At 45.5% G+C, this 14,057-nt stretch overlaps 1 protein-coding gene across 1 annotated transcript in view; it reads left to right on the plus strand.

Annotated features, from left to right (window-relative positions):
• LOC139174705 (G protein-coupled receptor kinase 5-like) overlaps nt 1-14,057 on the plus strand; it is a 119,818-nt gene that overhangs the window by 68,978 nt on the left and 36,783 nt on the right. Inside the window, exon 2 of the mRNA XM_070765218.1 lies at nt 11,950-12,045. Within this exon, the coding sequence (XP_070621319.1) occupies nt 11,950-12,045 (96 nt within the window). The remainder of the gene's footprint in view (nt 1-11,949; nt 12,046-14,057) is intronic.

The following is a 14,057-nucleotide window of genomic DNA, read 5'->3' on the forward strand; positions in this document are numbered from 1 at the left end:
ATTCACCTCGTACTTCTGGGTCAAACATACTCAGTTTGGCAACCTAAGCCACAGTTTCAGCCATCACTACAAGGAAGAATCTGCCTTGTAAAATATGAGGGTAGTTTCCTAACTGTACTAGGGGGAAAAAAAGCACCCTTTCTCAATGTATTAAAATAGGTACGCCCTTTACAAACCAATGAGCCGGGGTGGCGCAGCAGATAGAGTGCTGTACTGCAGGCCACTGAAGCTGACTGTAGATCTAAAGGTCAGCGGTTCAAATCTCATCACCAGCTCAAGGTTGACTCAGCCTTCCATCCTTCCAAGGTGGGTAAAATGAGGACCCGGATTGTGGGGGCAATAAGCTGGCTCTGTTTAAAAAGTGCTATTGCTAACATGTTGTAAGCCGCCCTGAGTCTAAGGAGAAGGGCGGCATAAAAATCGAATAAATAAAATAAAATAAATATGGAAGTTTCAAAGGATTTCATTGGTTGTGTATCTTTACAAGAATTGTTGTTTTGGTTTTGCTAGCGGTCCAAAAAGAAGCCATTGGTACATAGACCTGCGCTTATCACCCTTGTTGAGCCTTCCTAAAAATATGGCTACTTGAATATTTGGGGGTAGAGTGTTTCACTCACGCCAACACTCACTGCAAGCACCCTTTTCAAATGCCTTGCATAGCCTTCCTTATTATAAGTAGATCCAGATAACATGTATGAAATGCTTGGAATATCTAAACTTGTGTTCATTATTTGGGGTTTACTTGATTGAGACACTCCTTGAAGGATTATCTCAAGGACCAGGCTTGTTTTAACTTCCCTTCCACATGGAAATGTCATCTCGTGTAGAATCTATGAGGACCACCGATACAGTGAGATACAATCTTCTATTTCTGTATTGTGCAGAGTGTTTCTTAGCTTCTTCCACAATAGGCTGGAAGTCTGCTGATACGGAAGGACAAAAATACAATGGCTTTAACTGGTAACAGAGGCGGAGAGGAATGTTGCCACGCAGGGGTTTAGAGATGAAGAGTAGGTTGTATTAGCAAGCAATAGGTTCATGATGGACCCCTGCGACTTTGTTCTTACAAATCATCTAAGGACTACAGTGGTACCTCTACTTAAGAACTTAATTCGTTCTGTGACCAGGTTCTTAAGTAGGAACTTTCTTAGGTAGAAGCAATTTTTCCCATAGGAATCAATGTAAAAGCAAATAATACAGTGGTACCTCGAGATACGAGTTTAATTCGTTCCGGACCTGGGCTCTTAAGTCGAGCAGCTCTTATCTCGAACGACTTTTCCCCATAGGAATTAATGTAAATAATTTTAATTGGTTCCAGCCCTCAAAAAACTCACAAAGTTAGTCTAAATTATGCAGAAAGACATGTTTTTAATGAAGAAATGTACATGTACATATAAATGAATAATGAAGTTTCTTTCACTTAACTTGTAAACTTTCTTAAACTTTTAAATTTACATATGTTCAACTTCTCTGCCACCCAATCCTGTAGGACAGAGGTCCCCAACCCTTTTTGCACCAGGGACCGGCTTTAAGCGATCAAGAGAGGAATGGGTGAATGAATGGACGGAGGGTGGGAAGGAAGGAAGGAAAGAGGGAAGGGACAGGAACAGAGGAAGGAAGCAAGGAAACTTATGAAAGGGGAGAGTAAGAGAGGAATGAGTGAAGGGAGGGAGGGAGGGAAGAAGGTGGGAAGGAGAAAGAAAAGAAGAAATAGAGGAAGGGAAGGTAAAAGAGAGAAAGAAAAAGAGCAAGAAAGAAAGCTGCAAGCACCCCCCCGAGCCCCCCAGGCCGGCTGCAACCTTTTAAAACACGCGCGCCGCTTCGCAGCTGTCTCCTGAAGCCGAACGCGGAAGTTAGCGTTTGGCTTCAGGAGACAGCTCCTTGGCGCTTGTATCTCGAATTTGGGCTTGTAAGTAGAACAAAAATATCTCTCCCCTCCCAGCTCTTATCTCGAGTTGCTCTTAAGTAGAGCAGCTCTTATGTCGGGGTTCCACTGTATGTGCAAACCCATTAGGAAAGAAATAAAAGCTCGGAATTTGGGTGGTGTTGTGATTCCGTCTGAGGCCCCTCAGGGAACGGCTGATCCTCTGCCGGCTTCCTGCTCAGAGGGGGAGGATGAGGAACAGGAGGTTTAGGCAGACGGGGAGGAGGAATCTCAGGCTGAGGGAGAGGGAGGACAGCCAGAGTCCCCCGAGGGGGAGCTCTCCCCAGCAAGCAGCCTGGATTCCTTAGATGAAAATGCACAAGCAATAATCGATCTCCGGCAGAGAAGAGCAACACAACGAAGGGGACAATTAGCCAGGTACTTTCAGCACTAAAGAGGCAACAGCTGGGTTTGGGTGTGGTGCTCTCTGGAAAGGCTGAAAAGGCAGACCCACCCTTCCTGGGTTGTGGAGTATTATCTTTGGGAGTCCTGGGACCTGGCTGTGATCTTTGGCGTCTTGGAATTCTGGTTTGTGACTTTGAATACTGAAACCTTGGGGGGGAAAGGTGTGGGTCTTATTCTCTACAGTGGTGGGTGTGCCAGCAAGAAGTCTGCTGTATTGTCTGGCCATCAGGACTCTGCTGTGAAGTCTCATAGCCTGCCTGTTGGGAAGAACAGGTTTTTCTCTGTGTTTATTTTTCAAACTATAAAGTGCTTTTGCTTTTACCAGCATGTCTGGCTGCTTTTTCCAGTTGGTGTTGAAGTCTGGGGGCACCCAGACAGAACAGGTGGGGGGAGGAGGAAGAAGAGGAGGAGGACAGTCGCTGCTGAAGGAAGAAGGTGGGACCCTGAGGAGGCAGGAAAAAGGAGGAATGCTGAGGCGGCGAGGAGGAGCATGCGCCTCCCATACACCCGGTGTGAGGCTGCCTCTCTGCCTCTGGTACACTGCACCAGAGAGAGAAACCCAGGGGGAATGGCAGGAAACTGACCAGGCCTTTGTGCCATTCTAAAATTTATTTATTTATTTATTTACTTACTTACTTACTTACTTACTTACTTACTTACTTACTTACTTACTAAATTTGTATGCCGCCCCTCTCTGCAGACTCAGGGTGGCTCACAACAGTAACAGAAAACAATATATAATACAAATTCAATAATTAGAAAGCTAAAAACCCATAGTTTAAAAACATGCACACAACATACCATACATAAACTGTATAGGCCCGGGGGAGATGTCTCAATTCTCCCATGCCTGACGGCAGAGGTGGGTTTTAAGGAGTTTGCGGAAGGCAAGGAGGGTGGGGGCAGTTCTAATCTCAGGGGGGAGCTGGTTCCAGAGGGTCGGGGCCGCCACAGAGAAGGCTCTTCTCCTGGGACCCGCCAAACGACATTGTTTAGTCGACGGGACCCAGAGAAGGCCAACTCTGTGGGACCTAATCGGTCGCTGGGATTCGTGCGGCAGAAGGCGGTCCTGGAGATATTCTGGGAAATTTTTCCAGGCTCGGGTTCTTAAGTAGAAAATAATTCTTAAGTAGAAGCAAAAAAATCTTGAACAGCTGGTTCTTATCTAGAAAAGTTCTTAAGTAGAGGCCTTCTTAATAGAGGTACCACTGTATTTGGTGTCTTCTAAGTATGTTGGAACTATCAACAAGGGGGGTACCAATTGGGGAAGGCTGGTCTAATATTTTCTGATTCTTGGGATTCTGAACAAGAATGCTGGACCACCAAGACCTTGATCTCATCCAGCAAAGCACTTATATTCTCATTCAAGCACTCGCAATCATAAATGCACTCCTGTTTCCATGGCGAAGCAGCCTCTGGAGGTAGAACAATAGCTCGACTATAGTTCATCATTTTTGAGATTATGCCAAATCATAAACCTGATTTGGGCATTATTTTAAACCGAGGAGAAATAATACATTGAAAAGTGGTAGGAATCAGTATGTCGCCTCTGCTTGAAATTACCCATTTCTCCAGTTCTGGGGCTCTTTGTGAGAAGACCCAAAGGGGAAATCTTCCCCTTCAATCAATAAACAGCTTGCTTCTCCGTACTGAAGGAGTGGGTCCAGCAGTCACGTGGGTTGCTCCTGTCCAATCCGATGGGACTGAGCCTAGTATTAAAAAAGCCTGCTGGATCCACCCCTTCTCCAGAATTCGCTCAGTCCCGCTATCCAGCGGTTGTGTGAACGCTCGTTCCTCTCAAAACACCTTCCCTTCGATCTTTCTCTTCTAAAAACAGTAAGATTATTCTATTATTAAAGCTTGCCGGCAGTGGATTCTACTCAGCCCTACCGGGCTTCGAGTTTGGTGGAGAAGTGAGCGGCACAGCCATTCGCGGTTTATTTTCCCTCCGTGCTGTTGTTGCGGCCGGCCTGGAATTTAACCTTATTCCTCTCGGCCTGGAGGTCCTGCCGGGGCAAGCCATTGTTTACATAACGATTTAAGGGCTATTTACCTCCTGCGGTGTGGGACTTGATTGTCTCCCGGACTTAGTTCCCTCCGATTGCAAATTAAACGGAGCGGTTTTTTTGGCGCGAAGGCCCTCGCGCCCAGTAACTTCGCACTTTCGGTTTTGCCCTTCTTGGTCAGCCATCAATGTTTCCAGTCCGCCGCTTGACCCTGGAGTAGCTGTGAGTCCCTCAGGTTTATTCTCCACGGAAGTGGCCTCCAACCAGTGTGCCTTGGTTTACTTAACTTAAGTTTTGTGAGGCCTGCCACGCTGCATTTAGGGACACGAACTCTTGGTATTGTCCGGATTGCCCCTAAGTCGCAGCCGCTCCTGGGCCTAGGAGCAGGGTCACCTCTCCTCTTGGGAAGCTCATTAAATTCTTCTCCCCCCTAAATTTCTTGGCTCAAGCCTCGTCTTCTGTAATTTGTTCAGACTATGGCTTCTTTTCCCAAGAGAGGCACTACTAAAGGTCCCAGAGAGGTTAGGCCTACTGGTGATGAATCTACTAATATCCCCCAGGCCTCTTCCTCCTCTTCTTCAGGGTCCCATTCCTTGGCTAAGTCCACCAGGGCTGAGAAGAGAAGGGACCTAGCCCTACAAAAAATACATGATAAATCAGCCAAACGTTTAAAGGTGCAGGCCCAAGTGCATATGAATCCAACCCCCCCAGAGGCCTCTAACCTGCCTCTCTCTGGGGTTCCTGTGCTATCCCTGGATGAGCCAAACCTAAATCCACCCCAACCTAACCTATGGGGCTTAGGTCCAGAGGAGCCAGATATTACTGAGGATTCCTCCCAGCCAGAACCTTCTCAGGCCTTCAGGGATCCTCCTATTTTTCCGGCTGATATTTCTTCCTTGCCTCCGGAGTTTCAGTCTATCTTGTCTGTTTTGACTAAAACCATTGATGCTAAACTCTCGGCCATCAATGTTCCTTCCTTGTCTCATCCCCCTCCACGTTCCTCCCGTCCCGTGGGTTCTTCTCCTTCCTACAGAGCCCCAGTCATGGAGGACTCTGATTCCTCTCAGGAAGAGAATGAGGACGTGGATGCAGAAGAGGATGATGACCCCTTTCAGCGTCTGTCGGAAGATGAGGACTCTCAAATTAAGATTCCAGCCCCAGCTGCCATCTTTCCACCTCAACTCTTCAAATCTCTCCTTCTTAAGGCAAGAGTATCCACGGGGCTAGCTGCGCAAGAAAAGCAGGCTACACCTTCCACAGACCCTCCGGAGGAAAATCTTCCTTATTTCACGGAAGAACAGGAAGACAATGAGGTAATTCCTATGCCCAAATTGTTTAAGGACGCCTTGCTCAAACAGTGGGACCACCCAACCTCTGGCTTCACTCCCAAGGACAAGAAGCTTTACAAGCTCTCTCCCTCCTATGAGGAACTCCTAGCCTGTCCCAGGCCAGATGATCCGGTGAAGACTCTTCACTCGGCTGCTGCCATGCCTGGCGAAGCAGAGGAGGTCCTCCGTCCAGAAGACAAGCGTCTTGAGCAAATGCTCAAAAGAGGTTTCTTCGCTGACTCATGGGCCATTAAAAGTGCTGCAGCAGCATCCTTCTTTTCCAGAGCCATGCTCTTGTGGCTTCGTCAGCTCCAACAACATCTACCTCCAGATGATCTACGGGGCCAACAAGATTTCAACAAAATCTTCGCAGCTGCCCAATATGTAGCGGATGCTACTCTCCAATCTTCCAGATTTGCAGCCAGGTCAGTAGCGGCCTCCACAACGGCCAGAAGACTTCTATGGCTCCGCTCTTGGCAGGCGGGAGTAAGGCAGAAGTGGCAGTTAGCCATGGGTCCTCTGAAACGCAATCTCCTCTTCGGAGACCTTCTGGACCCTCTCCTCACAGAGACCACGAACAAGAAAATGGTCTTAGGACCTACCACCAAGAAGGCCTCTAAACCGCAGTCCTTTCGGCGCACAGGGCGTCAACAGGATCAAGGGTTCGCCTTTCAAAGGAATCCAGGTCAGTATTCCCCTCGATTTCAATCCCAATCTAGAAACTCCAGGGGCAGAGGTTCCCGCTACCAGAGGGGATCCTCCTTTACCAGAGCCTCCAAAAAATCCAGATGGTGAGTCTCCCTCTTTTCCCATAGGCGGTAGCCTGGCCTGTTTCTCCTCCGCCTGGCACCGTTCTTGTAAGGACCCCTGGGTCATTGATACGGTGGAAAGGGGTCTCCGTTTAGAGTTCATTTCTCCTCCCCCTAACCGTTTTATTTCTTGTCCTTCTCCCAGCTCCTCTACATCTCGTATCCGAATGGAGGAGGCTATTTCTCATTTGTTAGCTATTAAAGCTATCCAGCCGGTCCCCTCTCTCCAGAGAGGCTTGGGCTTTTACTCCATCCTCTTCATGGTCCCTAAGACCTCTGGAGGTTGGAGAGCCATTTTAGATCTAAAAAAATTGAACCAATTCATAAAATATAGGAAATTCAAAATGCATTCCTTATCCTCCATCTTGGCCGCCCTGCATCCGGGGGATTTTATGGTCTCCCTGGACCTTACGGAAGCCTACCTCCATATCCCCATTGCCAAAGGCCATAGAAAATTTCTGCGTTTTGCCTTTCAAGGCAGGCATTTTCAGTATAGGGCTATGCCATTTGGGCTCTCCTCAGCTCCCAGAGTCTTCACTAAGCTCTTGGGATCCCTGGTGGCTCATATCCGGGCCACGCCCATCCATATTTTATGTTATTTAGATGACATTTTAATTCATGGGAATTCAAAAAATGGAGTGGCTGCAGATCTCTCCTCCACCATGTCGGTTCTACAGAACCATGGTTTCTCTATAAATTTCAAAAAGAGCCACCTTAAGCCATCTACTTCCATTCTACATCTGGGAACTGTCATTAATTCTGAGATATCCCAGGTTTTCCTCTCTCTTGAGAGAAAACGCAGCATGTTGGATCTCATTGCTCGTATCCTATCCCTGCAATCTGCCTCCATCATCACCCTATCCTCCCTACTTGGAAAGATGGTGTCTTGTATTGGCATTGTCCCCTGGGCCCGCCTTCACGCCAGGGAACTACAGTGGCTTCTGTTACCATTCCAGAGATCGGGCCACAGCAACTCGACTCGTCGCATCGCCATTCCACCGACAGTTCGCAGATCCCTCAAGTGGTGGACTTCTCCAGCCCTAGACAAGGGATCTCCCTTCCGGTGCCCAGACCAGTTTGTTGTCACCACAGATGCCATCCTCTCGGGCTGGGGAGCCCATGCCCAGGGTCTTCTAGCCCAGGGCACGTGGTCACTGGAGGAGGCTTCCAGGCCCATCAATTGGCTAGAATTAAGAGCCGTGTCTCTAGCTCTAAAGCAATTCAAACCTCACATCTCCAACCAGAATGTTCTGATTCTTACCGACAACATAGCCACCAAAAGCCACATTTGCAGACAGGGAGACACAAGATCCAAGGCCCTCATGAGGGAGGCCCTAAAGTTAGGCCTTTGGGCGGAGAAACATCTCCAGTCGCTCCTAGCCGATCACATCTCGGGAAGCCTCAACATCCAAGCGGACTGGCTATCACGAGCAACCATAGATCCAGGAGAGTGGAATCTCCATCAAGCACTGTTCCACCGAATCTGCCTCAGGTTCGGCCATCCAGTGCTGGATCTGTTTGCGACCGAAGCCAACGCCCAGCTCCCTCGCTTCATCTCCAGGTTTCCATCCCCGGGAGCAGAGGCAATCAATGCTCTCAGGATCCCTTGGCCTCCAGGTCTTCTGTATGCCTTCCCTCCAATTCCAATTCTGCCAGACGTGGTTCACAAGATCATCCTAGAGAGGGCTCGAGTAATTCTGATCGCCCCTCACTGGCCTCGCAGGCCCTGGTTCGCGGGCCTCCAACAGCTGTCCGTCCAGGACCCCTGGCGACTCCCCGTTTTGGAGGATATGTTGCGGCAGGGGGCCTCCTTCCACCCGGATCCGGAGTGGTTCCACCTCACCGCCTGGCTATTATCCGGAGAGACCTAGACCTGCGAGGGTACGACCCAGACACAGTGGAAATCATCCTGAAGTCTAGAAGAGGGTCTACCAACCGGATATACGACCATACTTGGTCCAAATTCCATCAGTGGTGCTCGCAGGAGGGCTTATCTCCCCTGTGTCTTCCCATTCACAGGATAATCTCCTTCCTCATGAAAGGTTTCCACCAAGGCCTCTCTACCAGCACCATCCGTCGCCACCTGGCAGCCATCTCTTCTGTCTTGGCGGGACCTCGCAGGCAGCCCCTCCGCTCCTTTCCGGAAATCCAAGAATTTCTCAGAGGAGTGGCCAACCTCAGACCTGCTAAGATCCACAGATATCCTTCCTGGGACTTGCCACGGGTTCTCCATTCCCTTACTCAGGCACCCTACGAACCCCTGAAATCTGCGTCCCTCAGGTACCTATCCTTTAAGGTAGCATTCCTGGTGGCGATTACATCCGCCCGACGCATATCTGAGTTGGCAGCCCTCTCTATCAGGCAGGACCTCTGTCAGTTCCATCAGGACAAGGTGGTTCTGCGACTGGACCCCACCTTTCTACCCAAGGTCAGTTCCATGTTCCACAGATCCCAGGATATTGTCTTACCTTCCTTCTGTCTCCAACGAGAGCACCCCCTGGCAATTAGATGGCACACTCTGGATCTTACTAGAGCGCTAAAAATTTATATTCAACGCACAGGACCCATTCGGAGGTCTGAAGCACTCTTCGTGGCCTATCATCCCAGATTCATGGGATCCAAAGTGTCCTCATCAGTAATAGGCCGTTGGATCAGAGGGACCATCTCTAAGGCCTATGAGACAGCCTCCCTCTCCATTCCAAGGAATATAACAGCGCACTCCACCAGAAGTGCTGCCACATCTGCCGCTTGGGCGACTCAAGCCCCGTTGGAGGAAGTCTGCAAAGCAGCCACTTGGGCCTCGCCAAATTCCTTCATAAGGCACTACAAAATCGATTCTTACGCCTCAGCGGACGCTGCCTTCGGCAGAAGGATACTCCAATCCATTATCTCTCACGATAGCAATCTAATCCCACCCTAGGGACCTATCTATTGGGTATGTCCCACGTGACTGCTGGACCTACTCCTTCAGTACGGAGAATAGGCGTTGATTGCTTAGCTGAATGCCTCTTCTCGTACGGTGAGTGGGTACAGCAGTCACTTCCCTCCCTTCTGTGTGGTCTTCTATGACTTCTATTCCTACCTTTCTTCTAACACATGAGAGTTGAACATTATGGAGCTTCACTACTGAGCCTAGTCTACGGATTCGCGAATTCTGGGGAAGGGGCGGATCCAGCAGGCTTTTTTAATACTAGGCTCAGTCCCATCGGATTGGACAGGAGCAACCCACATGACTGCTGTACCCACTCACCGTACGAGAAGAGGCGTTCAGGTAAGCAATCAACGCCTATTTTCTTTCCATGGTGCTTTGCATGATTCAGATAGTTGCACATACTTGATGCCGGTTGCCCTCCAAATCTCAGTCGTGCAGCTTTCCATGGCTAGTGGTCAAATGTGACCATATTTTAGCTAAGGGCTTGGCGGGACCCAGGGGAAGAGCCTTCTCTGTGGCAGCCCCGGCCCTCTGGAACCAACTCCCCCCAGAAATTAGAATTGCCCCCACCCTCCTTGCCTTTCGTAAGCTACTTAAAACCCACCTCTGTCGTCAGGCATGGGGGAATTGAGATACTCTTTCCCCCTGGGCCTTTACAATTTTATGCATGGTATGTCAGTATGTATGTTTGGTTTTTATATTAATGGGTTTTTAATCATTTTTAGTATTGGATTATTGTTGTACGCTGTCTTATTGTTGCTGTGAGCCACCCTGAGTCTCCGGAGAGGGGCGGCATACAAATCAAATCAATCAATCAATCGAGAGGGGCGGCATACAAATCAAATAATTAATTAATTAATTAATTAATTAATAGAAAAATATTAGCCCAGCCTTTCTGAACCTTGGCAGCTTTAAGATGGATGGACTTCAACTCCCAGAATTGGGTTTACTGGCTGGGGAATTCTGTGAATTGATGTCCACCCATGTTAAAGCAGCCAGGTTGAGAAAGCCTGTATTAACCTATTTATTATTTATTATTATTATTATTATTTATTAGATTTGTATGCCACCCTTCTCTGAAGACTCAGGGTGGCTCTATTTAGCTAGATAAAATCTGGGAAAAGAATACAGACTGAAAGAAGATCTACAAAGAATGCTGCAAATTGCAGAGAGCTGGATATTTCTACAAACCAGCCTCATGCCAGTTTTTTTTAAAAAACCTAGTGTTTGCCAAGTCCTGTTTAGTCTGTCCAGACGGCCTTGTATGTGTCATTAAAAATACTTTAAAGGCGCTTGTGGTTATTGCACCTGACAAGCAGATTTGTTGAAATCTGTCAGATAATGTAATTGCTTCTTTGAATTCTCTGGGTTGCTGTTTGACACTCCTCAGTCTTTGCTTTGCATTTAATCAACTTTCAGCTTTCTGAAATTTTTCTTCCATTGAGAAAGATTTTTTTTTTTAATTTCACCCTTAAGTTATTTTTGTACAACGATTTTTCTTTGGGGTTTAATTGATATATGGGTTATAAGGGAGGTTGCAAATTCTAAAAGAGATGATTGTACAATCCAAAGCATAATGGTAAGAAATAAACTTTGATCAGATTATAACTAGGTTAACTAAAAGCACTCTACCTAGTACCAGTAAAATTTGCACCAGGATGTTCTTCTCACTTATGATGGAGAGGATTGACTGCTGTGGTTGGTATTGTGCTGCACTGTATGAATCAAAGGGGATCAACACTGCCCTAGCCGTCCTAGAAGAAATGGTACAGATGGTTATCTAACTCCAAAAACAATAAAACAAAAACCAATCAAAATTTCTCAACATAAATTAAAAGAAAGATATACGCAACAGAAATTCTGACCAAAATCAATACAACCCCTGTCTGAGTTCAATCCATCCGATAATTACTAACAATTTACCAATATCATAACTCACAAATATCTCTTACTCACAAAATTAACAAACATAACCAAACTAAGTCGTCACAATGTATATTCCTGCTACCTTGCAGGTACTACCCCTCCCCCTTTTTTCCCCTTCTTTCTTTTCTCTCTCTTTTCTCCTTTCCTACCTCATCTACAATCTCTACTACAATATCTATCTATCAATGCATATAGTAAAACACTACGTTATTCCTAAATTACTATATTTTACAGATATAAGATTATGTAAATATGAATATTGAATATAAAATAATTACCTATAGATAAATATTTGAAATGAATATACAGCAATATATATATGCTACTGTATAAAAAGATTGTTTGCCCCATCCCCTCCCTATTTTTCTTTCTGTACTCCCTTCTCCTTCCCCATCCTTAATAAATTAATAAAGTATATTTTTTAAAAAAAATTGCACCAGGACATTCTTCTCACTTATGATGGATGGGATTGACTGCTGTGGTTGGTATTGTGCTGCACTGCATGAATCAAAGGGGATCAACACTGTCCTAGAAGGAAGATAAAACAGAGTCAGAAAATAAACCCATTACACGTCATAGTATTATTCACGTTCATCATTCCCCTCTCTCTGATTTGTAGGAGGTGGAGGGAAACGGAAAGGAAGAAGCAAGAAATGGAGAGAGATCCTCAAGTTCCCGCACATCAGCCAATGTGATGAGCTCCGGAAAGGGTTGGGTAAGTGCAACATGTGACAGACTCAAGGGAATGCAGGCGTTGGTAGCCAAAAGCATCACAAATGATGCCAGCTGACTTCCTTGTGATGAGCAGAGCTACTCTTACCTCATCAAAGTAGGAATTCATATATCATCAAATCCGAATGGAAAGCCAAACGGGTTGCTTAACATTCAGACTTAGGTTGACATATAAATGACCCCACGCAAAAGATGCCAGGCTTTGAACAACAACCTAACATGGGGTCTGACAGGACTCAATATATAAATGGAGCACAGTAACCTCCCCTCAATGTGACTGTGGGGTCCTATGTCAAGCTGTAGATCACATCATGACTGGATGTAAGCTCAGGGCATATGTTAATATATATTACAAGACCATGTATGAGTGGAAAAGATATTAGAGGTGATATTTCTCCTCCAATGAATGCACAGCCTAAAATTTAACAGAGAAGTGAGGAAAGGATCTAAGAACAAAACTAAGTATGAATAATCAAGAGTTCAATTTAGCTTTTGTTTTTAGATTTTTTTTCTTACTACTCGGTGAAATTTAAGGCTGTGTATTCATTGGAGGAAAAATAATAATTATCTGTGGAATTCATCATCGGTTGGTGTGGTAGTGGCAACTAATTTAGATTATAAATTGATTGAATCATAGCAGGATTGAATCAATTCAGGATTGAATCAATTAGAAAGGACTGATCTGTTGAAGGTGATTAGCCTTGAACCTCCATACAGTTTGTACATTTCCAAATGCCACCTGTAGGAAAATTATGAGGGGAGAGAAGTGTCTCCATCTCTCTCGTGAGCATTTTGGACACATCTAGTTGGCCACTGAAATAAATAAACCACTGATAAAGATGTGCCATAATTTCACCCACCCCATTTTTATCATCATTACACACTTCCAAGAGTGATTCCCAGATTTTCCAGAATTGCACTGCTGAAATTTGATGGCAACTGTTAAAATATGACTGTGTGATTCCTCAGATTTCTTTAAAGGGTCTTTACAAGGCTTAGTTTTACTTTGCCATTTTTCCTAAAATCCTTACAAGTATTAGGGTGGGGGGAAGAGATTGGAGGGGGGGGAAGTCTGAGAAAATTTGAGGAAAAGAGAACAGTAGATTTATATCAGGTATGGAGAATCAGGATGACGTGTTAAACTTCAGTTAAACTGGAGCGGCATAGAAGTCAAACAAACATAAATAAATAAATGATTGATTGATTGATTGATTGATTGATTTCTCATGCCTATATAGAAGAATGTAGTCTCTTTAGAAGAATATAGTCAACTAATGATCAGCACTAAATTGGTGTTAGATAAGAGTCAATGGAATTCAAGAGGGATGAACTTAGACCATTTGTGGGATCATAGAGAACATAAGGACTCTAGACTTATAACTCTCTTGACTCCACCTGCAACTGCCTATCCTTCTCCTACAGCTCCTCCAAAAAAATTACCCACCTTTGATGTATGGATGGCAACTACTGTATGCCTTTGAGTTGTGAGGGCCACATTGTATTTTCATTCCCCAAAACAAGAACAAACTTGAAAAATAAGGTGGGATGACAGAGAACTATTGGCCTAAAGTCATTGTGACTTAATGATTGAATAGAATGGAATTCTTTATTGGCCATGTGTGATTGGACACACATGGAATTTGTTTTTGGTGCATATGCTTTCAGTGTACAAAATAAAAAGACAAGATACATTTGTCAAGAATCATAAAGTACAACACCTAATGATAGTCATAGAGTACAAATAAGCAATCAGGAATCAATATCAATCATAAGGATATAAGAAACAAAGTTACAGTCATGCAGTCATAAGAGAGGAAATTTGGGAGACTAATATGCTGTTAGCCTTCAATAAGATCAGCCTTAGTGAATAGTTTGACAGTGTTGAGGGAATTATTTGTTTAGCAGAGTGATGGCTTTCGAGAAAAAACTGTTCTTGTGTCTAATTGTCTTGGTATGCAGTACTCTATAGCTTCGTTTTGAGGGTAGGAATTGAAA

The sequence above is a fragment of the Erythrolamprus reginae genome, chromosome 12, assembly GCF_031021105.1.
Source record: "Erythrolamprus reginae isolate rEryReg1 chromosome 12, rEryReg1.hap1, whole genome shotgun sequence".
Lineage (NCBI taxonomy): Eukaryota > Metazoa > Chordata > Lepidosauria > Squamata > Dipsadidae > Erythrolamprus > Erythrolamprus reginae.